This window comes from Falco peregrinus, chromosome 8 (assembly GCF_023634155.1).
Source record: "Falco peregrinus isolate bFalPer1 chromosome 8, bFalPer1.pri, whole genome shotgun sequence".
NCBI lineage: Eukaryota > Metazoa > Chordata > Aves > Falconiformes > Falconidae > Falco > Falco peregrinus.
In genome coordinates, this window is record NC_073728.1 from 6,072,555 (window position 1) to 6,095,305 (window position 22,751).

General features: G+C 40.9%; 1 protein-coding gene and 1 long non-coding RNA gene across 4 annotated transcripts in view; one reads left to right on the plus strand and one right to left on the minus strand.

The window, feature by feature from the left end:
• The window catches only part of DIP2A (disco interacting protein 2 homolog A), a 122,093-nt gene that overhangs the window by 5,451 nt on the left and 93,891 nt on the right, over positions 1 to 22,751 (minus strand). Inside the window, exons 19-37 of one of the 3 annotated variants that reach the window (XM_055813197.1) lie at positions 20,318 to 20,454; positions 18,836 to 18,916; positions 18,513 to 18,640; positions 16,695 to 16,809; positions 15,338 to 15,539; positions 14,648 to 14,757; positions 14,429 to 14,509; positions 11,837 to 11,960; positions 10,913 to 11,034; positions 10,489 to 10,600; positions 10,155 to 10,264; positions 9,505 to 9,635; positions 7,763 to 7,931; positions 6,419 to 6,589; positions 4,305 to 4,334; positions 3,174 to 3,235; positions 1,538 to 1,595; positions 996 to 1,070; positions 157 to 331 (exon numbers count right to left, since the gene is read on the minus strand). In XM_055813197.1, the coding sequence (XP_055669172.1) occupies positions 157 to 331; positions 996 to 1,070; positions 1,538 to 1,595; positions 3,174 to 3,235; positions 4,305 to 4,334; positions 6,419 to 6,589; positions 7,763 to 7,931; positions 9,505 to 9,635; positions 10,155 to 10,264; positions 10,489 to 10,600; positions 10,913 to 11,034; positions 11,837 to 11,960; positions 14,429 to 14,509; positions 14,648 to 14,757; positions 15,338 to 15,539; positions 16,695 to 16,809; positions 18,513 to 18,640; positions 18,836 to 18,916; positions 20,318 to 20,454 (2,193 nt within the window). Of the gene's footprint in view, positions 1 to 156; positions 332 to 995; positions 1,071 to 1,537; positions 1,596 to 3,173; positions 3,236 to 4,304; positions 4,335 to 6,418; positions 6,590 to 7,762; positions 7,932 to 9,504; positions 9,636 to 10,154; positions 10,265 to 10,488; positions 10,601 to 10,912; positions 11,035 to 11,836; positions 11,961 to 14,428; positions 14,510 to 14,647; positions 14,758 to 15,337; positions 15,540 to 15,689; positions 15,778 to 16,694; positions 16,810 to 18,512; positions 18,641 to 18,835; positions 18,917 to 20,317; positions 20,455 to 22,751 lie in introns of those variants that run through there. The other 2 variants (XM_055813198.1, XR_008748623.1) reach the window with 2 other exon arrangements.
• LOC129785090 (uncharacterized) lies at positions 1,048 to 13,310 on the plus strand. The gene is made up of 2 exons (XR_008748624.1): positions 1,048 to 1,496; positions 13,178 to 13,310. It is a non-coding gene; the product is annotated as an uncharacterized LOC129785090 (long non-coding RNA).

Genomic DNA, 22,751 nt, shown 5'->3' on the forward strand with positions numbered 1-22,751 from the left:
ATTATCAATGAATATGCAGAGAGTAACAATTCCTGTTAGATTCAGCATTTTGATGGAAATCAGGATGAACTTGCAGGACAGGTTACTCTTTGCTAGCTCTCCTACCCCAAGGAGTTTCAAACACGTGCTTCTCTAAGTACAGTTATTTTCTCTCACCTCCACTAGCATCAGTAAGTTCTGTTCTGCGCAGAAAGCCGAGGTACCCAGTCCGAGCCCATATGGTCTGAGTGTCTCCAAAACTCAAGCGAGCAGTAAAGTGATCAGCGTGCAGTGCTTCTTCTCCATATATAGTGTAGTAACCAGTAGCATTGTGTGGACTACTCACCCATATCTAGGGGGATAAAAAAACCAAACCAAACCCAACCAAACGAAAGGGAATCATTCCCAGACAAACACAGGTTATGTTACCAGACCTGGGCAGCTTCATTTATTAATTTAAAAGATCTGTTCCACTGACAACTTTGTTGCTTCTAAAATGCCAGTAGTTTTATTAAAATAATTCATTAACTTCTGCCTCACAGAAAATGACCAGGAAAAAAAGAGTAAGAAGGTGTTTTATATACATGTAATTGGGGTGATAAAGAGGCAACATGAACATGAATAAAGAGGCATCTGGCTTACTGGGAAGGAACACCAGTTAACCTGCAATCTTCTATTAGCTGGGCATCTTAGTATACACAAATGCAGATGTATATTAAATGAAGGTTAAACCAATCAGCTAATTAATTACCTGTCCACTGATGGGAATACGTAAGATATTCACAGACTAGTGAACTGATCACCTGGTACTGGCATGCGGTAGTTTGGCAGAGGAGGGAGGAAACTGTGCAGACATACATACAAGTACTTAAACAGTTCCAGCTCGCTGTAGAGTTCATTCACTTGCCACGTTAAGGCAACTGTGGCCATCCCACCAAGAGGCAGGCATTTATCTAACATGATTTATCTACATATTAAATCACTGCTGATAAAGTACAACAGCATCAAAGCTTTACCTCTCCTAAATGTGAATCTCCCAGAGGTCCCTTGGTTTCTGTGTGCGCTATGATGACCTTCACCCCTGGAAGAATCTTGAATAAGAAGTGAACAGAAGTTAAAAGAACTTGAATTCATCAAAAGAAAAGTTAATAATGCAGAGCCACATGGCACAGTCAACAGCCTGTGCAGTTCTTCCCTTTCTGCTCCTCTCTGCACCATAGATATTAGCTATCTCTTCCTGCCAAGTTGTTCAATCATTTAGACTCTAAGCAGCTATTTTGCAGCTTCCGAGTTGAAGTTTCACACCTTAAAAATGCCTTCCATACTTTTTAATTCGCCTTTGATTTTCTTCAGTTGCAGCAACATATCATAATGCTTCACTTCATACATCTGACTTCATTTTAACTAGCTGTTCATTTTATGCTCTCTCTAGTGCTTCTCTTAGGTAACACTGTGATGAATGAAGCTCGTCGCACGGATTCTGTACTGAGACCCAGCTGAAGCAGCTCACCACCCAGGTAAGGGTCATGAGGAGGCAGGATTGCTCTCTGTCTCTCACCTTCCCAGACTCCATAAGGGGCAGACTGTGTGGAGAACCTCTCTCTACCAAACGCACCCTGAGAAAATAAGAGAATACATTTGTACAAGGATTTATGAGTTTATAGAAGGTAAACAGATGTGTTCCAGTATATGCAGTGTTACCCTGCCCTTAGCTGCACTGGCCAAACTGTTAACGATGCCAGCCAATTATGCTCAGTTATTCACAATGCAGTAAAACAGTTAAGAGTTTCTAGCTGTCTTCAAGACTTCCATATTTGCACGTTTGCAGAAGGAACAAGAACTGAGTGCCATAGGAGGAGACGCACAGGAGAAATGGATCCTATATATTATGTCATATTACGCTAGCCCCACACCCATAGGCTAGAACTGGCTAACACAGTGGCAGCTTTGAGGCTACGGCTGAACTTGCTTTTACCAGGAATATATACCATGAAGTCATAGCGATATATTAAACAAGGAGAAAATGACTGTAGTTTACACTGATCTGTTCAGAGGCCAAATCAGGGTCATGCAAATGATGGTGAATAGCCTGTCTTCTAACGGCTAATATTTAAGCTTGCAAAAATTAGAGATGAGTAGTCACAAAAGCTGCCAGTTAACAAGCCCCTAATTTAACATTACGAATTTATTTTTTTTTTTTTAAAAAAGCAAATGCTCCGTCTTGATATTATGTTTCTTAAAATAAGTCCAGAACTAAATACGTATATGCATGTACTCTACTAAACTTAGTCTGACCTTGGTGCAGCTGGCACTTGTATTGACCAAGTTAACTGAGAAACAAGTTAATATGAAAATTATGACTACAGAATTAAGTCTGATAGAATGGTGTATCCGCAGCAAGCTTCCAGATGACACGTGTGTACATGTGTGTGTGTGTTTCAATACGCTGTAGTACAGGCCTGACATCAATTTATTGGATCAGGGAAGGCTGAAGGAATTGAGTTGCTTTGGTCTAAAGGGCGTGGGGAGGGGAAGACTAAGGGAGACAGACTAATTATACTTTTTCTGCTACCTAAAGGATAGTTAGAAGACGGAGCCAGATTTCTCAGAGTTGCAAACCTTAAGGAAAAGCAGCCAGGGACGTAATATGCAGCATAAATGCCAGTAAGGAAAACTTCCACAGAGTGGGGTGTCAGTCTTAGCACATACACCGAGAGGAGGAGGATCTCCATTCTTGGAGATTTCCTGTACTGAACTGGTCCTGCCACTCAGTAACCTGATAAAGCCTTGAGGGTGGTCCTGCTTTGAGCAGGAGGTTGCATGAGGGACATCCAGAGATCCTGACCACCCAAACTGCTTCTGTGATTCTGTGACTGATCAGCCAGTTGGCAAAGTCACCTTTTGCTAACAGCGTAACTAGGTAAGAAACAGCTAATGCGCCTAGATTATACATGACTGATGAACAGACAGCAAATTAGGTGAGGGTCTAGAAAGCAACAGCTGAAAAAGTGACAGAGGTGGAGATGCCAGACCACTTGAGTGCACAGCCATCATTCCCTAGGGAGTTGTTCCCTGGATACGGTGACAGGGATTAGCCGCTGCCAAGAATATTTCAGCAAACCCATGCAATGCAGCGAGGCTGAACTTTCTCCTCTACACTCATTGAATAGCTAATGATTTAACATTATCTGTACCTGTCATGTCGAAGTGCTCTCATATCTACGTAGACTGTTGTTGGATCTGGTCCTGCTGTTCCCTAAGAATAAGGAGGAAGAAACAAATTCAACAGAAGCCAGAAAATCCTGCTTTCATTCTCACAGCCACATAAACTCACAAACTCCTCTCCCTTTTTTACGAAGTACTGTCCTAATCTAGCCGAAGTATAGTAAAACAGCCCGCCCTTTCTAGAGTGACTGCTGTAAAGCTTTGATGTTTTATGGAATCTGTAAATGAATGCACAAGGATGTATTCATACAGGCAAATCTTTAAGTTTTTAGTATTTTAAAGTTTTATTTTGGTAAGCACCTCCTCTAAAAACTACATAGCAAGTGCAAAGCACCTGTGCAGGCCTAATCCCCTTCCCAAAGCCTAACTGTTCTACTTTGTATCAGTTTTGTCAACTTCAAAGAAAAAAAGATGGCAACACGTAACTAAAACAACTCTAACCAACCCATGTCTTTTCAAGGCTCCTGCCAGTAACAGGCTAGGCAGAGGCAGAGCTGTGTTGTAGTCAGAGGCTAAACCTTCTGACCAACCCTGGTGAGAGGTTTTCCATTTCCCAACATGGGAACAAGGGATCTTTTTCTTTCCCCCAGCAGAATTTAACCTCAAGACAACTAGAAACTACTAGGAAATGCATATTTAAGCTAAAAAATTACACAAAGTTTCAATGACTATTCCCCCCCTTAGCAGTTTCTCATTTTAGAAATACTTAAAATGAGGCCGCTTTGCCATCGGCTCAAGATTGCAGTGCTGGAGAACAGTAATAATGTCTTTATAACAACACTCACTTTTGTAGTGCTGCTGAGGCTCAGCGACGCTGATGGCCACACCAGATTAACGGTATGATCTTTTTCTTTAGGAATATACCATTTAGTAATTTAATCATTGCTATAACCCCCTTTCTAGCTTGTTTGAGAAAGAGGTTTTGTACTTGAGCTGCAAGTGTTCTTTGTGAGTAAAGCTGAACTTCTTCAGAAAAAAAAAATATCTTGCTTGGTCTGTGTCAAATGAGAACTCTCGAACGGCATACATTCATTCTATAGAGTCATACCACTGAACCAAACTGACTTTAGGACATTACAAGCACACATGCATCACTATACCTGTTCAGCCAGCTTGCCCAGCCTGTTTGGCTGACAGCGGGACCACAAACAGAAGTAACAGAGGCCATCAAAGTGTGTGAAACAGAGAGAAAGGGGAAAAAAGAAAATACAAACAAAGAGGCACTGGAAACATAAGATACACACAGTAAGACAGAAAACAAAACTTACACTGTTTTAGAGTGAAAAGAGAATTTTCATTTCAGATTACTTAAGAGCTCGGCACTTTTAAGTGGTTCATTGGGAAACATGCAAGTCCCAGTTAATAAGAAGAGGTTTAAGGCAGATCATATGTAATGCCCGTTGCCTTAACCATAAATCCCTCCTCTACCTGTAAGGATCTAGAGGCTGCCTGCACCTTCAGAAACACCTTCTTAGTAAACTAGTCCAATAAGGTTGGAAGACATTATATATCTATTTGCATGCTAACTTGTATCAAAGACCCTTCCAGTTTGGTTATTCAGCTATATTCATTTAAATTCAATGATTTAAAAAAGTCAAAATACATGCATCACTTTGGAAGAATGGCAGAAGGGGGTTAAAAAAAAATACCTAAAAAAGGGCTCAAGAATGGAGAACAGAGATGAAAAAGGTGTAAAATGAAGGGGAAGCTTAGCTGCCCAGCAGCCCTGCACTCTTCACAGTTTTCTTGAAGCACTTTTCACACTGCCATTTAACATTCTGCAGAAAAACTGTTTCCCCCCCAACTCTTTTGTGTAGTCTGAACAGCAAATAACCAAAACTGGCTTTTAAAATTCTTATTTAGACAGGCAATTCGGAAAGTTTTTGTTTCACACATGGCATCTGAAATGTTTTATTCAATGAATTTAAAAATCTTGATTTACAGTCATCTTAATTTTATCTATATCCTTCCTATTTTTCCGTCTACCGATTCATAAAATTTCTCTGGCTGCATTTCTTTATAACCATTTATCTAGGGATGTTAAAAACCTTTTAGCCTTTAATATGTGTGAAGAAGCTATAGAAACTACAGAAAAAATTATGAATGGCAACGTATTTAAGAAGTTCATGGTCTAAACCATCTCTCTTGTAGGAAATAGAGAACAGTAAAATACATTCTGAGAAGGAAAAATGCTTTCCTTCATCTGGTGGGCACCGGGGGTCGGGGGAAGTTATACAGAAGTACAGTAGCAATCTTCATAGAACCATATTTTTTTTTAAGTGTAATTCATACCAATAAAATAGGAAAGAAAATTTACAATTACACACATACTTAATACATGTGTCATCTGTGAAATTCCCCACATACAATGCTACATGTTGCCACATCTGAAACTTGAGCAGTTTGATCATCCAAAACCCAGGGTGCTTTGCCATTTCCTAGACCATGCTTAGTACCTGATTTTCAGGTAAGTTGTGCAATAACTTTTTTTTTCTCTTAACTAGAGAAGAAACATCTCATTAAGAAAAGTTAAGATTTTATCTGGTTAAATTACACATACAACACTATCGTCAACTGAATACTAAACTATCAAAGGCAGGTCTGGACCACAGCATGTCATTATCTCCAGTCTGTGAAGTAGGGCAGTGTACTTTATGGGCATATTCTCCACCTCACAGCTTCCAATTTTATACCTTTAATTGGGGGGGGGTTGAATCCAACTCTCACATGAGGCGAGACAAACATACTTGCATGTTGATAATGCTAATTTGAACTCTTGAAAAGTAAAAAAGCCTGCCAACCTTGTCAGTTTCCCTGGGTTTTATCTGAGGAACTCTGTCTTCCATTTAATTCCACATATACACAAGTTATTTTTAAACAGGCAAAATACGAATCCCACAAAAGCTGAAATAGCACGGCTGACTTTTTTTATCAGCAGGAAGCTGTATATTTAATTTAATACTGCTCGTCAACAGTAGGAAGGAAGCAAGTTTCTTAATGCTGATTGCCTGTATTAGAAAGGCAAATCAATTGGTCAGTTAATACAGAAAAGTGAAGTTATCGTAATCCCTATCTTCAAGGCTTATTCAACTTGGGTGATGAAACCAGCAAGCAACAGAGCTCTAGTTCATTTTACAAAATTACATTAAGCTGAACATGGTTTCCAAAAAAGCTCCCAGAGATTCTGTATATGGAATGAGCAGTTTAATCTCACCTGTAAGCAAATTGCTACGTTGACCCTGCACCCAAACGTAGTGCTCACTGCACGAGCAGAGAGGCCCAGGTCTTTGAATAACTTTGAAAAAGACTGTGTTAATGTAATCCTTGGTCTCTCTTCTGCCACCACCATGCATGTTCGCACACAGGACAGGTTAACTCCTTTCATCTGAGAGGCGGGATGAAGAAAACAATAACAATTTAAATTTGAGTCAACAATTTTAGAAATAAGCCATTTTAATTTGCGGAACAGATGGACTTTAAAAACACCAGAATAACTGACATGAACTGGTTGAACAATATAGAGACGATGGACTGCACTCAGTTTGGCTCCATCCATCCAGGACAACCCTCCAAAATTGTGCCAAGAAGCTTTATGGCAGCATTTGACACGCAAGATGCAAACTACTTGCATCATGTAACTGCAACACAGTCACTCATCATTTTGAGCTGAAAAAAACCCACAAAATGTCATTGTGTCACAGGAGTGGGCTGACAGGAGACCCGCTTGCTCCCAGTGCTGCACAGTTCAGATGCGAGCAGAGCACTGGAGACGTTAATAGCTCTCATCAGCATGAATGCGAACCTGCAGCAACTGGCTGCGGGCCAGGACTCCTTTCAGCGAGGTCCAGGAGAACAGAGGGACAGAGCTTTTTGTCTATGCTGAGAATAAGCACAATGTGGCCGCTTTCTTGTCTGCAACAAGCTGCCAGACATTCCCAGGGGAAGTCCTGAGCAGCTTAGTTACTCCAGCCATGGGAACTCTCCTACCATTGAGACAGAGGCGCCTCTTCAAGTTTCAGTTAAGGGATCTCCCTCAAAAATAAACTGATGTATTAGCGTGTTAATTGCTGCTGTTAGGAAGATTACATCCATTTTAGAACTCAATACTTTTGGTGTCAAGTGATCTGAAAGCAGGTGAGACTTGCCAGCTTTTGGGGGGCGTTTTTTTGGGTGAGACATTTTTTGGGGTTGGGGTTTGGTGGGGCTTTGGGTTTTTTCGTTTCTGTGTGGGTTTTGTCTCTTTGTTTGGGTTGGTTTGTTTGCGGTTTTTTTTTTGTCTCAGACAAGAAAAAGTTGATAGGCTTGCTACGGATTTTGCCCCCAAATCTCAGAAATATCCAGCAGCACAGAGGTGGCACAAATCAGACTTCTTTTTTGCCCCACCAGAAACATGAGAGCTGAAACTTCCAGCAATCTCAACATTTCCCAAAAAGCAAGTCATAATGAAAAGCTTTCACAGAAACACAAAAGGGCCCATCTTCTGCAAGCCAGAATGCAGTATTTCTAGAAAGATACATGTATTTATACATCAGTGTGTTGACAAATTAAGTCTGCTCACCCGCAGTATATCAGTCTGTGTTCCAAGCCCTTTGGTGCACATCTCCATCACAGAGTAAGAGCAGAACGTGACACGCACTTTATACTGACTTACAGCAGACAACCACAGAGACACATTGCTCTCCAGTTCCAGAGGAGGGACTAGAATAGACTGATGACCCGAATATACACTAGGGAGAGGAAGAAAAAGAAACATGAGAACTTCAAGCCAGTGTAAAAACCTCCAAAGTTACATGAAGTTAAAATGAAGCAAATACAGGAAAACTGTAAGCCTGGTATCTATCTGAACTGCAGCTTCTTGGCAGAGAGCAAATATCTCTTAGTTAGCCAAGAACCACAGGTTTGAGTTATGCCACAGTCTTTAACGAGTATATGTGTGTTGCCCTCAGTAAATTGTGTTGAACTGTAGACAAATACTGAATACCTTGAGTAGACAGAACTTCCAACACTAAAATGTTAACATTTGAGACATCACTCCAATTACAGATCACCGTTGGTAACTGAGCTTATTTTTGTGAGTCATTCTAGGGAAAATACACCTTTTGCTTTGAGTGACGTGAGTCTTTAACACCTACACTGCACCACTGAAGTTTCTTGTGCAATTTTCTAGCCTTTGCCATGGGTGTCTGTTTTTAAACAATGTTTATGTGAAATTCTTAACCTGGATACCAGTTAACATGAGTGGACAGAAAGTCAAATTCAGAATCACACCACCTTTTCACTTTTTTTTAAATATTATATACTCATTTCAAGACACTGTATGTCATGACCATGCAGTCTTAAATTACCAGATGGTTTTTTAGATCAGTTACTATCAACAAAATCAGTGACACAACCCTCCATAAAACCAGGCTTAGATAAACCAATGCATCTTGAAAAAAATAACAATATCTCTAATTGCTTTCAACAGGTAGCGTAACAGGCTTGCCAGTTCTCCTGACTAGAGTTAATGTGTTTCTGTTATGGGCAATGTGAGGAGGAGTTTGGTTGGTTTTTTATCTTTTAAAATATTCTATAAAATAGAAAAAGAGTTACTCTGTAATAAAAGTCTTTCAAACTAAAACTAAGTTTAACTCGGATGAAACACAACAGACCTTGTATTAACTCTTCTACAGAAAGCATGACACATTTAATTCCCTTCCCTAAAAATATTCTTTTAAATCCATTTAGATTTTAATTCTTCCATCACTGAGGTTCCTTCTCCCTCGACCCTCCCTCACTTTATTGATGATATAAATCATCAGATGTTACCAAAGTTAAAAGTTTTGCTTTCCTTCAGTACACTTCCTTTCCACCTGGGGAAAATTTTGCAGCTTTGCAAGATGTGCTGCACTGTAGTAGCCATCTGATTGAATCAATTCACATCTTACTTATTTTAAGAAACATTCAGTTGCTTCCTTTAGTAGTATTTCTTAGTACATGCCAATTTTGCAGTTAATACCTTACGGGTTTTCTAAAAAGATATGGTATAATCTCAAAAGATTTTAAAAGGAATCTGTAAAATAGACAGTGAAGTCTTTTTTTTTTCCTTGGATTTGGCATCTAATTAATTCCATTTGCAAAACCCAAGTTACTCAAGTAACTAACTAACTTAAATGAATTTTGTTACCACAAAAGGTATTTTATGAAATACCTATAAAAAGGTTAATTTGGGTTTATCTGACGGTTTCATCCACAACTGCTCCCCTGGATTCTAGAGAAGGCTGGGAACACGTGGGAAAGCCTATGACTCAAATGACATACCTGCACAAGCACCACAGTGCAAACCCCAAGCCACAATAAGGGTCGAGGCAGATGGCAATCTGGCGCGAAGGGTACAGCTCACACTGTAGCTTTATAGAGCGACATAAGGCACTTGTAGCTGCATGTGACATCTGTAAAAGAAAACCAGGTGCTCTCAGGGACTACTTTGTTTTTTAAAAAAAAGGGTATCATGTAATAATTGATAGGAATGTTTATCGTAGAAGGCATGGCAACACGTAATGGTTTGAGTTTTTTTAAGCACCTTTAATAAAACAGGAAAAGGCAAACGAGCCCAAAATTTAACAGGTACTTTTCAAGCTAGTGGCAAATGACATCTGTCATGACATCAAATGGTGCCAAATGACATCTGACGTCTCTATAATTAATCGCAAAAGAAAACATTAATGAACTTCCCAACAAACGCTCTCCATTTAGACCCCTCAAGTGATTGCTCCCATAGGGCCAGTAAGACTGAATGCTTCCAAAAAGCACAAGAAATTTTTATGTCATGCAAACTTAAAAATAAGCTTTCTGAACACTAAGATGGTCTGTTTACATTTCTGTATTTCTTCTCTAGCAGGAGGAATAAATGTGGAATATACCTATATATAAGGAGATAAAGTATAGTAATATCTTTCTTGTTACTCTACCTTTACTCCTGCTAATATACCAGTAGTAGACACGCTGAAGTCCAAGTATGCCAACGTATCTGGAGATGTAGGTCTGAAAATACTAGCCAGCTTCTTTTTAGGCATATCATCTATTTAAGAAGAGAAAAATATCATATTATTGTTTTGGAAAAACAGCACAGGTCAAAAAATGTATCTTTACAGCATTAACTCCAGGTGCTTTTGATAGTTTCTGGACAGCTGTTTCGATGCAAAGCAAGATACATCCATTCAATTAGGCGGTTTTGGTATAATAAAATAAATAAATCAGCCTTCAGACTATTTGAATTTTGGATAATAGGCAAACATCCCATACCTGTATCCAAAATAGTGGGCCATGTTTTAATATCTACAGCTGTTGCAGCTTCCTTGGACTTCAGCAGTTTCATTATCGCTTGCGTGGTCAGTATACATGCAGACTTACTGACCTGTAAAAGACACAGCATTAAAAACATTTATAAATAACTAGTGAAAGAATGCTCAAGTGATCACACATCCATCCAGATGAGATAAACAGTAAGCTGAACAGATGAAGAAAAAAACATTGGAAACACCACAATAGAAAGAACATTTTAAACAAGTTTCTGAAAAAAAAGTATTAATTGACTCAGCCACAGCATACTGATTTTTTTTTTTTTTTTACCCCTAGTTTATTTTACATCGACTGTGGCAAAGCAATTTATCAGGCTGCATCAACCATCTTACACCCACCAAAAGCGTTAGGAATGTCTTATACATACCTCTACAATCATTTTGACAGTGGGCAGAGTGGTAGCAAGATTCTGTGGATGAGGTGGGCGAACAGTGATAGGTATACAGCCAGCATATAAGCAGCCATAGAAAGTTGCTATTAAGTCTACTCCTGTAAAGGATATTTGTGAAATTAAAGCCATTTTTATCAAAACAAAAGGCCAAACTCATTCACCAAAGCCAAAATACACACTGATTTATTTTATTAGGATGTAAGGACTTGTCAAAAATGTCTCTTCAAATCAACAGGCTGTTCTTGGCCATGCCCAATTCTATAAGGTTAAGAAACTTTGCATTTGAAGGTTAGCAAAAATTATTCCTTTTTTTAATTAAAAAAAACCCAACCTTGCAAACTTTAAATTTGTGGGGATATATTTTCATGGACAAAAATAACAAAACAAGGTATTGTAAGTTATGAAGATGACAACTCAGACTCTTTTAAAAAGCATACATTTGCTTTTCACCATTATGACTCTGAAATACACCATCACCCAACTTTCATGAGGTACATTTGCAAATACACACTAGTAATGCAAGTCTGGGGTTCACATCTGACTTCTGGAGACAGCCTTTCAGGAAAGGAAGGGTGTTTGTGCACTGACATCCCTCACCTAGCTTCCCAAGGATACTTCGGCAGTTTTATTCCATTCTTGAGGCTGAAAATCGAGAATCTTTCATGTGGTTTAAATCAACCTACTTTTGCATAACTGCCCAGACATCTGGAGCAGTCAGATGAAATGTTTGCTACATGTAGTTTGCCACTTAGGACAAGCAACTTAATAATAAAAAACCCCAAAAGGACGTCTCTTTGAAATACCAAGTCACTGCCATATACCATGATATTAAACGGATGTTTGAACACCCTTAGTTCCTTTCTTGTGATGTCTGACCGATTCTGCTGTCTGTTGCCTTACCTGGAGGATAAACTAGGGCCACGTGGTCACCAACATTCAGTCGCCCTTTCTCCATTAGTGCGACTGCCACTCTCTCTGCGCGCTTGTGCAACTGTATGCATGATGCAGTGCTAGCTACAGTGCCCTGCACAGAAGAGAAGCAACATTAGACAACTTTACTCAAACTGTTCTCCGCAAAGTACATGCTGCAGGTGCAATACTGCATTGTCCTTATTTTAACAGTGCAGCACACTTAAAGACTCTGTCTTGGTGTTTCAGAAGCCATGCTGCTGGTACCATGAACTTCTAGGATGCTAGAGAATTTTATACATATTATTGTGAATGTCAGAGAGCAAAGCAGCTTCTAAATGTATTTGGTATCACAAAACGAGTATCTTAGAAATATTTGAAATTTCACCGTCCAAGGGAGAAAACACAGTAGCAGTAGCAAGAACACAATTGTTTTAGCAGCAAGCTGAGCACTGCATCAGCTCTACCATGCACAGCCAAACCTCTACATACTTTTGCAATCAGCAGTCTTTAGAAGTGCAAAGGGAACTCTGCTATGTCTTTAGTACAGATACTCTTTCAAAGGGTCAGAGAGGCAACCTGAGCTCTGTTTGTTATGCACTGTTACTTCTGCTTCAGTGCGTCTACTGAAAGTGTATTTCCCACAACTATGCATCTGGGAGGTCTTCACATGGAAGCAGCTGTATCTTAGGATTGCTTAGGCAGTTGCAAAGTCATGAGGATACCAAAAACCTTAGATGTGAAGACAGAAAACACACTTTGCTATCCAGCCTAGGAAGTGACGCCTTAGCCTTAATTAAGCCCCTGAGGTTGGGATGTACCCTTTTTTCCAAGACTACAATCTGATACAGGAAAAACTGGTGGGACAACCACCTCAGAGGGAAATACACAGAGACTGAATCAAGCCTCCCACTATACAGATAAGGATTATCACAGCAAATGTCTGCAATACAAGCATCTGCTTTCAAGTCCAAGGCAAGCTGCCACATGTAATCCTCAGCCCAAGCGCACAGCTCTCTGATGCAAGGTCTAGTTGATGCAGGATGGCACTGGCACTGCTCAGTTTTACTAAGGATATTGTTGTTAAAGCCTGGGAGCTAAAATCATGCAAAATCAGAACAGTAAATACGGTGGATTGTTGATACAGGAACAGCAGCAGTTCAAGGACTTGGGAGAAAAATCTAGACATGAAAAGGTGTAAAAGAGATTCTCATGGAGACCTGTGAACACTCTAATGTTTAGCATTGTAGCTCGTTAGTCCCCTGCTATTTTAAGATGTGTTCACCAACAGGTAGTTTCTTTGTGCCTAATTTTTGTGTTTCCTTTTTGCAGAGTCTCCTTGTGAAGGGTACAGGTGGCCTGAACAAGTGACCAAGAAAGGGCCTTCTTCGTACTAGAAAACTTCCCTCAAAAGCCATTTTACTCTGAGAGTAAAATAAACCAATTCTGCGGCTTTTAACAATAACCATATCAAAGCAGTTTCTTTCGCTAAAGCAGAGTCTCATGACAAAAGTCAGAACTTCAAACCACATCCTATACCATCCCGCCTGTCTGAATGAGCCCCCCAAACGCCAACCCTTCACTTCCCAGGGACTGCTGCTGGACCTTCACGAGGCACATTCCCTGTCTCACATGTCTGCAGTACAGCACAGCACAAGGCAGACCAGTTAGTCACTGGGCTGTTATTGTTGCTGGAAGCTACCAAGTACAGGCTCAAAAAAACAATTGACCAACTCTGCCTCCTGAAAAGAAAGAAGGGGAATAAAAAAAAGTGCCAGAACAGCAGTAGAAGTATCTAAAATATTTGAGTTTTCTGAAACATGCACAGCAGTAGTGCTCCTCAGGCCCACGGAGGCTGAAATACTGAGGAACATAGAAAAGTGCACATTTTTTCACACCCCTGTACAAAGTGTTGGATGCACCAGACACATAAATGCTCCAAAACTACTGAAAGTCACATGCAGAACGGCTTATGAGCAAAAATGATGCATTTACTGAGAAACGTGACTGTTGCCTTGTTGTATGTCATAAAGGCTCAGACAGCCCTTGAATAATCAAGAATATAGAGCCTGTAAGTATGTAGAGCCTGTGCTCTGAAACTGAAGCGTTTGCTTGTTCATGTTGGAGTGACTAAGTGCTATCCTTTTTGGGGGCAGAGCCTGGCCAAGGACAAGGTATCAGTGTTTCCTGAAGGGTGGGCAGTGCTCCTGAACCATATGGCTCCAAAGGTGTCCCAAGGGTTCTCTACTTAGGCTCGAGACCTTCCAATTGAAAGGTCCTGCAGCTCGAACTTCCAGTTACACTTGTGCTCAGGGACAAAGACAGAGTAGTGGCTTCCATTAATATGACAAAAGTTGTGTTCCAGCAGGAAATGCAACTACTGCAATGTTTTAAGCTAGGCAGAATACATACTGAAATTCCAGATGTGGAAAAGTTCTGCTGCTTGTTAATGAGCAATTTTTGTCTGCTTCATCAAAGTAACCTGAAGCGTTTTAGGAAAAGACTTCTAGCTGGAATTTTCTTAGAATCCAAACAATGTTTTGCTGATCTCAATCTCCAAGTATGACCTAAAGTGCATCTCACCTTGGAATTCAACAGAAGGAAGAGGGGATGATCTGGAGTTGTCTGGGCTCGCCACTGGAGAACATCCGCTAAATACAGGAACTGAAACAGAAAAAAAGGAGACACTCAGATTCACTCAAAATGCAGCATGCTTAGTTTCAGCAGAATACCATAAGTGGTTTTCTCTCATTTTGAATTAGCCAATTCAAATATTTACCAATACCAGGACATCAGTGTTACCTTTCTTGCCTGGTCGTTATCCTCCAACTGGGTAACATCTCTCCCTGAGGCTTGTGCAATTCTCTTTCCAGCAACAAGGTTTCCTACTATCATTGAAGCAGGACCAACATCTGCATTTTGAAAAACACAGTGCAAAATGAGGAAAAGTAATATAAGGAACATGTAATAATCTAGAATTCAGCCTGCGCATTACTATAAATGCCGTATGTAACACAGATCTGAAAAGATGAAAAGCTAAAACCAAGGATCACACTGCACAGAAAAAGAGAGAAGAGGCTAGTATGGTACACTAAAAATCCGCCCATTATCAGCAGAGCACATTAAAAATCAGTCTACACTGATTCAGCAGATTGAGGTCTGCCTGGACTTCAGTGTTATTGTTTTATATTTAGAGTGAGTTACTGGCCTTTGCAAGGTGGTCAGTACAGGAACAATTGACAACACAGCTACAGAAGCATGAAATGGGTACATGCTGTACGCCCTTGCGTTTACCTGGGATTTGAGGCATAAGACAACGCCCTCCCTGGGCTCTGGGCTGCTCTGACATCACCACTAGCTCTGCCAAGTTAGGCAGCTTAAAGCCACCCAACATGCACAGCCCTGAGCTGCCACACTGCCCCTGGATCATACTCCACGCACACCCTTGGAGACAGACGCGCAGAGCTAAGGAACGCGCTCCGGTTTACTCACCTGGTTGTTTCTGTCGTGGCTTAGGCAGGTTAGTAACACAAGTATGTGGACACATCAAGACATTACAAGGGTGCAGAGCACCTTCTAGAAAGCGCTGCTTCGTTTCCGAAATATGAATTCCTCCAAGTGGAGCCTTTGGCAAAGTGTTGGCTGGCACCAAGGCGAGACAGTAGACGCCCACTTGGTGAATGCTATCAATTGCCTTGACAGAAAGAAAGAAAAAAACCCAAAAACATTCCACATTATCAACTGGGATGTAGCTAGAGCAAGAATTTGAATTCAGTCATTTAGTAACATTAAAATTTTTACTTGCACTACAATTTGCAAATAAAGGGTCCAATTCTGCACTCACTGAACTCATAGAAGCTGTGCCATGACTTCAATGGGAGCAGGAGCAGACCCAGGACTTTGCTTGTGCACTCTTATCAAGGGGATGCCACCTGCACATCAGGGATTAGGAAAGTCTCTTAAAAGTGGGCAAAAAGTGCAGAGATTTTAAAAAGCCAAAATTATACCACAGCAAATTTAGCACGTATGGCACAATCACAGAAGCGCAGTAGAACATAAAACCACAAAAATAGAGGGAAACATCTTGCTGTCTAAAACTTAAGTGTCTATTTTAGCTATGACACTTCTAAAAAGAGAAATATGTGTTTTCTCCCATGAAAAACAGCCTTTCTATTACCTGATATTCCCTCTAAAAAGATTATAAAGCTGAAAGTAGATAGCAACCATTATTGCACAACTGCTTTACTGTTAAGAGGAATCTTTCCTTAAGTTGTTCTCTCTAGCTTTCCCTTCAGTTGTCCCTTCACCAGTCTTCTTCCATAATTGCTCTCACTCTTTACCTTCTTTAGAACTGCTCAATTAATTCCAAAATCCTCAAATGCAAATCTGCCAGATTTCCCCTCCCTCCTGCCCCCTCCCCCAGAACAGCAATAAAGTAATCAAGGTAGAGTTTTTAACCTTACTGTTGGAGATCTAGAATAGGGATGTTAGTGATATAAAAAGATTTCAGGGTCTGTTTTAGATACTTGGCACTAAGAATACCCTTAAACATTTTCAGACTTAACTCTCCCAGCCAGTATGAAATCAGCAGAGATGTGCAGAATTAAACCAAAAACTATCATCCTTAGAACTAGTAGTATGAAGTTAAAAAACATTATGAAAGGAAATCCTACTTTTTACAAAATTCTGTTAACTACTGACCCTGAAATACATTCTGAAGTCAGCTTATTACAACTTTATGTAGTAACACTGATAGGTTTTTCTTATGGAAAAAAAAATATGCTCTAATATTCTCATTTCATACATCAGCCTTATTCACCTGAAAAGAGAGAAAGGACAGACTGACTACCTGTAGAACCCTGCTCATCCACTGAAAACTATCCTCCTCTGATGCATCAGGGCGCTGCTCTGCCACAAGCACTATTCGATCATCATGCAAAACGGTCACAGAAAACACTGCTATCCTAAAACGCAAAGGACAGAAGAATGATAGGATGCAACATATGATGAACATAGCATGGCTTATTATAATGTGGAAAGGACCGCAACCTTTAGTGGTACCGTTTCAACAAACACAAGCATTATTCATGCCAGATCATCGCAAAATCACAGACAAATTTATAACAAAATAGGTTCATTATTGTAACTTCTTTCTGTTGGGTGTCAAATTTGCAGTCACCAATGTAGCATGTGTTTAACACAGGCAGGTTCCATACGTGCAGGGGCTGTGCAAACCTTGCTCATGTAACCATCATGCACGCTAAACTCATTGCACCTACATATGAAGTCCCCTCTGAAAGACAACCACTATGCCAAATTACTGACCAGCACGTCTGTAGTGCTCGCACTGAAAAATACTTACTCTCACTTGTGACTTAAATTAGTTTTAGGCTTGCATCTTCTAAGGTAAAATGTTAATAATGTCTCAACCAGGTATGTGCTGTTATTTTTATGATACATGAATTGCACAAGTGATGCAAAAATGAGAAAAGCTTGACCTTCATAGAATCACAGAATGGCTGGGGTCAGAAGGGACCTTTAAAGGTCACCTAGTCTAACCCCCCTGCAGTGAGCAGGGACATCTTCAACTAGATCAGGTTGCTCCGAGCTCCATCCAGCCTGGCCTTGAATGTTTCCAGGGATGGGGCGTCTACCACTTTTCTGGGCAACCGGTGCCAATTTTTCACCACACTCACGGTAAAAAAATTCTTCTTTATGAATTTACCCTCTTTTAGTTTAAAACCATTACACCTTGTCCTATTGCAACGGGCCCTATTAAAAAGTCTGCCCCCATCTTTTTTATAATGCCCCTTTAGGTGTTGAAAGGCCTCTAGAAGGTCCCCTCAGAGCCTTCTCCAGGCTGAACACCCCCAGCTCCCTCAGCCTTTCTTCACAGGAGAGGTGTTCCATTGCTGCCCTGACCCAGCTGCAGGACCCTGCACTTTGCCTTGCTGAACCTCATAAGGTTCACATGGGCCCACTTCTGGAGCTGAAGTCCCTCTGGACGGCATGCTGTCCCTCAGGTGTGTCACCCACACCACTCAGCTTGGTGTCATCTGTAAATCTGCTGAGGGTGCACTCGATCCTACTGTGTCATTGGTGAAGATACTAAACAGTACAGGTCCCAGTACGGGCCCCTGAGGGACACCACTCATCACTGATGTCCATCTGGACGTTGAGCCATTGACCAGCGAGGAGCAGTAAGGTTGGTCATACAACAAAGACTGTCTTTGAAAGTCTTTCAGCAGCCTCAACACTCCTCGTCTGTTCTTCAAAACGTGCTGCAAAGTTCTTCCCTTGGCCACCCTGCATGAAAGGCTCAGGTGGACAAAGGGGAGTTGTGTTTTACATGTGGCATACAAGCGTCATGTGACTGTCTTCAGAGCAGCTCTGAAAGGTTTAAACTGACACTCCAAGATCTGTGTTTATACTACGTGAAAGGGAATGTGAACCTATTATGTATGCAGAGGGTGTCTGCCAAGTTCACAGGGACAGCCAAGTTCTCACCTGGCATATCACAGCCTAGTGCCACCCTTCCTACAAAATACACGTGTAACAATTCACATGCAGAGCTTCTATGTACACTGTGTTACTTGTCGATCATTTCCAGGTGAAAAAAGGAGTAAAAAAGTCTCATCAGTAGCGGTGACATTTTTAACATACTCACCTTCCCCGATAGACAAACTTCATGGGTTCGACCGCCAGCGCGGTGGCTACCACATCATCCGCATTGTGCCTGCGGCCACTCACTGTCATTAGGCCATCCAATTTTCCCACCACAAACACTAAATAGTCCTGTAAAGAAGACAGATTATAAATAGAGGGGGGTAGCTCCGGACTCCTGGCGATACACGCCTGACTAAAACCAACAATATTCTCAAGATCTGTATGAGGTCACTGCCCTGACACAAAGTTCTGCTGAATTCAGGGGCAGCACTTAGATTTGGGGTCAGGACAAAACCGAGCCCCGGACAGTTCATTCACACTTACAGGACCCACAAAGCCAAGCAATCCTGTTCTTGTAAAGGGCTGGTCTGAAACAGGAACGCCGGCTGCCGTCACTGGAATGGCCTGAAAAACAAATATTCAGACACTCACAGTACTGATAAGAAAAGTGAAGTTAAAATGCTTTCTGCAGCTCTACACTCAGTTGAAAAATTAACTGATACAACAGTGAGTATCACGTGAAGTATGTACAACAGTTTTTGAATAATGAAGAACACACCAGTTCTTAACTCTCTGGTAGCTTGCTTTCTTCCTTTTCTCAGCTGCTTAGCCTTCATAACAAGAGTTCACGCTGCTTTTTAAAACAGGTGTTCCAGTATGGACTCTTATAGCACATACTCTGTTGTTACTACTAACATCCCCCATGAGATCTGTATGCAGGCACCTTGCTTCCATTGCACAAACAACACCTATCAGAAACTTAGACTCTAAGTCAAGTTTGTTGCAATTATGGGACCACCGCCTTCAATGGAGAAAGAGAGCGAAAGCATTAAGCTCATCAGCAAGTTCCTCCCACCTGCCCAGGTGGTTTCCTTGCCTTCCCCTCACCCCCCACCTCTTCCATTACAGCAGGTTTCTCACTGCTCTCTCACTAGCTAAGGACCGTGCTGAAAGCTAACGTGTTTGAAGTGTTGAGGCTTGGCAAGCCGAGAGAAAAGAGCTTTTCTTTGAAAGAGAAGACTATGGTCAGCATTTCTTTCATCTCTCAGGTAGAACTCCATACTTCAGCCAAGTCTTCACACTGCTGCCCAGTGTAACACTACTGTGTGTGTGATTCCCAAAGGACTTTCGCTCCTTTCTTGCCAGAAATGGAAAACATGAAATTGGGGTGCCACTGTGAGGAAAAATCTGGGCAGAAAGATCACTTTTGCTCTACTGTGACAAACTACAAGGCTTATGACTGTTAATGCTGTATCATCCTTACTGTCTCTTCTTCCATATACCTAGGAACATAATGTCATACATCCCACAGCAAACTAGTGTTCTAAGCATTACAGCAGATCACCAATAAAGTTCATTTTGAAAAGCACATACTGTTTGCAATACACAGAGGAAACTTTTAGAACTAAGTTACTGCATCTTCACAAATACATTTTAGTTGTATTTGGAAGAAGCTCGCAAGTATCAGACCTACTTGGAACTCTACATCTCAAGCTGCGCACCAATAAACTTGAAATGTCTTCAGGTCAACTCTACATAAGACTGCTGTGTTAATGCAGAACCAAGATGAATTACAATGCTAACACAGGCACAACACTGGATTGCAGAGTATGCAAGCAGCTAGTTGAGTGCTGATGGTACTTTGGATTTTTGGTTTTAAGAGACAGAATTTCACATTCTGATAGAGAATGAAGCAAAGTGTATTTGGCAGGGCTTTTTCTAATAAAATTGGAGGTTTAAGGAACAAATAAGTTTATTTGCAAGAAGAAACACTAGAAATTTAACAATGAAAAGAGAAATACAAACCTCAAACACATTCTTGGTGATTCCAACAAGGCCGAAATATGCCATGCCAGTTGCACCTGAATTCACACATATTTCTCCAACCTCATCGGCTTTACACAGATATGGAGTCCCATCCACCTTCACAACACACACATTTGCTAAAGGGAGAGGAAGAACACAGAATCACAGCATTGGTATGCAGCAGCAGCTGACACAGAAGTTGCTTCGCCACTGACAGGCAGATGAAGGTTTTGGGATCAATTATCTACCAGTTACAGCAGAAACACAGCATGCAAGAGAGCTCCGTCCATCTTTTTGACAGCCTGTGTAACGTGTTCTCCAAGAGGAAAGATGGAAGTTTGCAAATGCAATTATTTTTTCCTTACAGTGCTTTACAGCCTACATATCAGCTGCACTGAATCCAAAACCATACCAACTGCTTCTCAACACGAACGCAGATGGCTTGATCAAGTACAAGCACGTATGAAAATAAAGAGGAAAAACAAGAAGATAGCATTTACAGACCTACCATTCCTTTTATTTATTGCACACTTCGGTATTCATAGCATCACCCCTTAAGTTACATGAGAAACACATTAGAAATGGAGAGAAAACAAAGCTATTTTACTCTCTCACTGTCAGGTCAATGATTTTTCTGCACTATGTCCCATCTTCTTTTAAAGCAGGACAGTCTGCCAACTATTATTTGGAGAACACAGACAACTTAGGTCAGAGTTATCCCTTACTGAACTTACTCCTGTCACTGCACATTCTCTCTTCACTATCCCCAGTCTGATGATGACCTTCAGCTCATTTAAAGGACTACATTTCATGAAGGTCCTACTGCTATTACCCTTCATCAGTTTTCTTCTGAAATCTCTTAAGTCTTCCTACACTTTATCTTATTTTTAATCAAGGATATACAGACTTGCAAACCAGCTATTACACTGAACTTTGCTCTGGCCACCGGCTATATTTACTTTTGAAGCCACTGTTTTCTGAGCGGTTTCTCTGGCTAAGCAGAGCCCTTGTTTAAGTAGTCTGGATTTGTCCTTTCCTAGGCTGAAAGGGAAAGGAAAAAGGATATGGAGGCAGAAGACATGATGAAGCAAGAAGTTTAGCTTAGCACTTAAGACTCAAGATTAGCAAGGAAACCAAAATGGCTACCTGGGTCAATATAAAATAAACACAGCCTTTGAAAAATAATGCAGACTGTGCCATACATGTTCTGCCCTTTCCCACTGCATCTGCTTCCAACACAGATTAGAGTACTTTGTGGTCAATGCACACTATATTAAAGACAAGAAAACAGCCAAGAGACACCTGAGGTATCAGGAAGTTGGTTTATTTTCATCAGCTCCTTTGGAATGTTCTGGCCATGGAACATAAGTCAGACCGGAAGCCCAGACGAAGCTTACAACAGCCATTATGAAAGACTGTATCACTGTTTTCTAATTTAGCCAATCTTAAATGATATACAGGTAGCCCTTAGTTTTACCACTGTCCAACTAGCAGGAAGAGGAATCACAAATTCCTTTAATACTACTAATACATGATAAAGCCAGCGCCACTGCAAGCACGGACCAAGAATTCTGCTGGCAGAACAGGTTCATAGGCGCATTTTCAAATCTCAGAGAAGTATTCAGTTCTCAGCAACTTAGGTCTGAACAGGAGAGACAATAATTCACCCTACCAATAGATCAACCTGTAAATTACCTTGGTTTTATAAAAAATATCTATCAGAACAACTAGCGTTAATGAATAAAATGTTTGGAATCATGCAATGATAACCTTTGGTGACCAAATAAGGAGATGACACTCAAATTCTGGTACAGGTTGTTGTGGTTTAACCCCGGCACATGTGGAAAGATTATGTCCATCAACCAGGTGAACACATTTACTACCTGGTTGCTTTTTTGCTGGGATAATGGGGCTAATAGTTTAGAGTTGGCAGGTCCGGGAGCCACGCAGCTGGATCACTCCCTAAAGAAGGGGGCACTGACAAGGCAGTTGGAAAAGGACCGTTGCGGTTTAACCCTGGCCAGCAGCCAAGCACCACGGCTGGCTGATCGCTGCTCGGGAACTGGCTGGGCATCAGTCAGCAGTGGCGAGCAGCTGTATTGTGCATCACTTGTTTTTCTTTCTCCCTTTCCCTTTGCATTTTATCCTTTCCCCTTACCCTTTCACTATAACTTTGATCGTCATTATTGTTAATATTGTTCTTTCATTTTTATTCTGTTTTAATTAGTAAATTGTTCTTTTAACCCTCAAGTAAAACCCTCAAGTTTTACACTCCTTTCCGATTTTCCTCCCCATCCCTCTGGGTGCGAGGACAGGGAGTGAGCAGCTGTCTGGAGCTTAGTTGCTGGCCGGGGTTACACCATGACACAGGTCCAAGTCGGAACTAGAAGAGTTTCAGTTGCTGAAAATCATACGTATCAACTAGAAGGTTGAA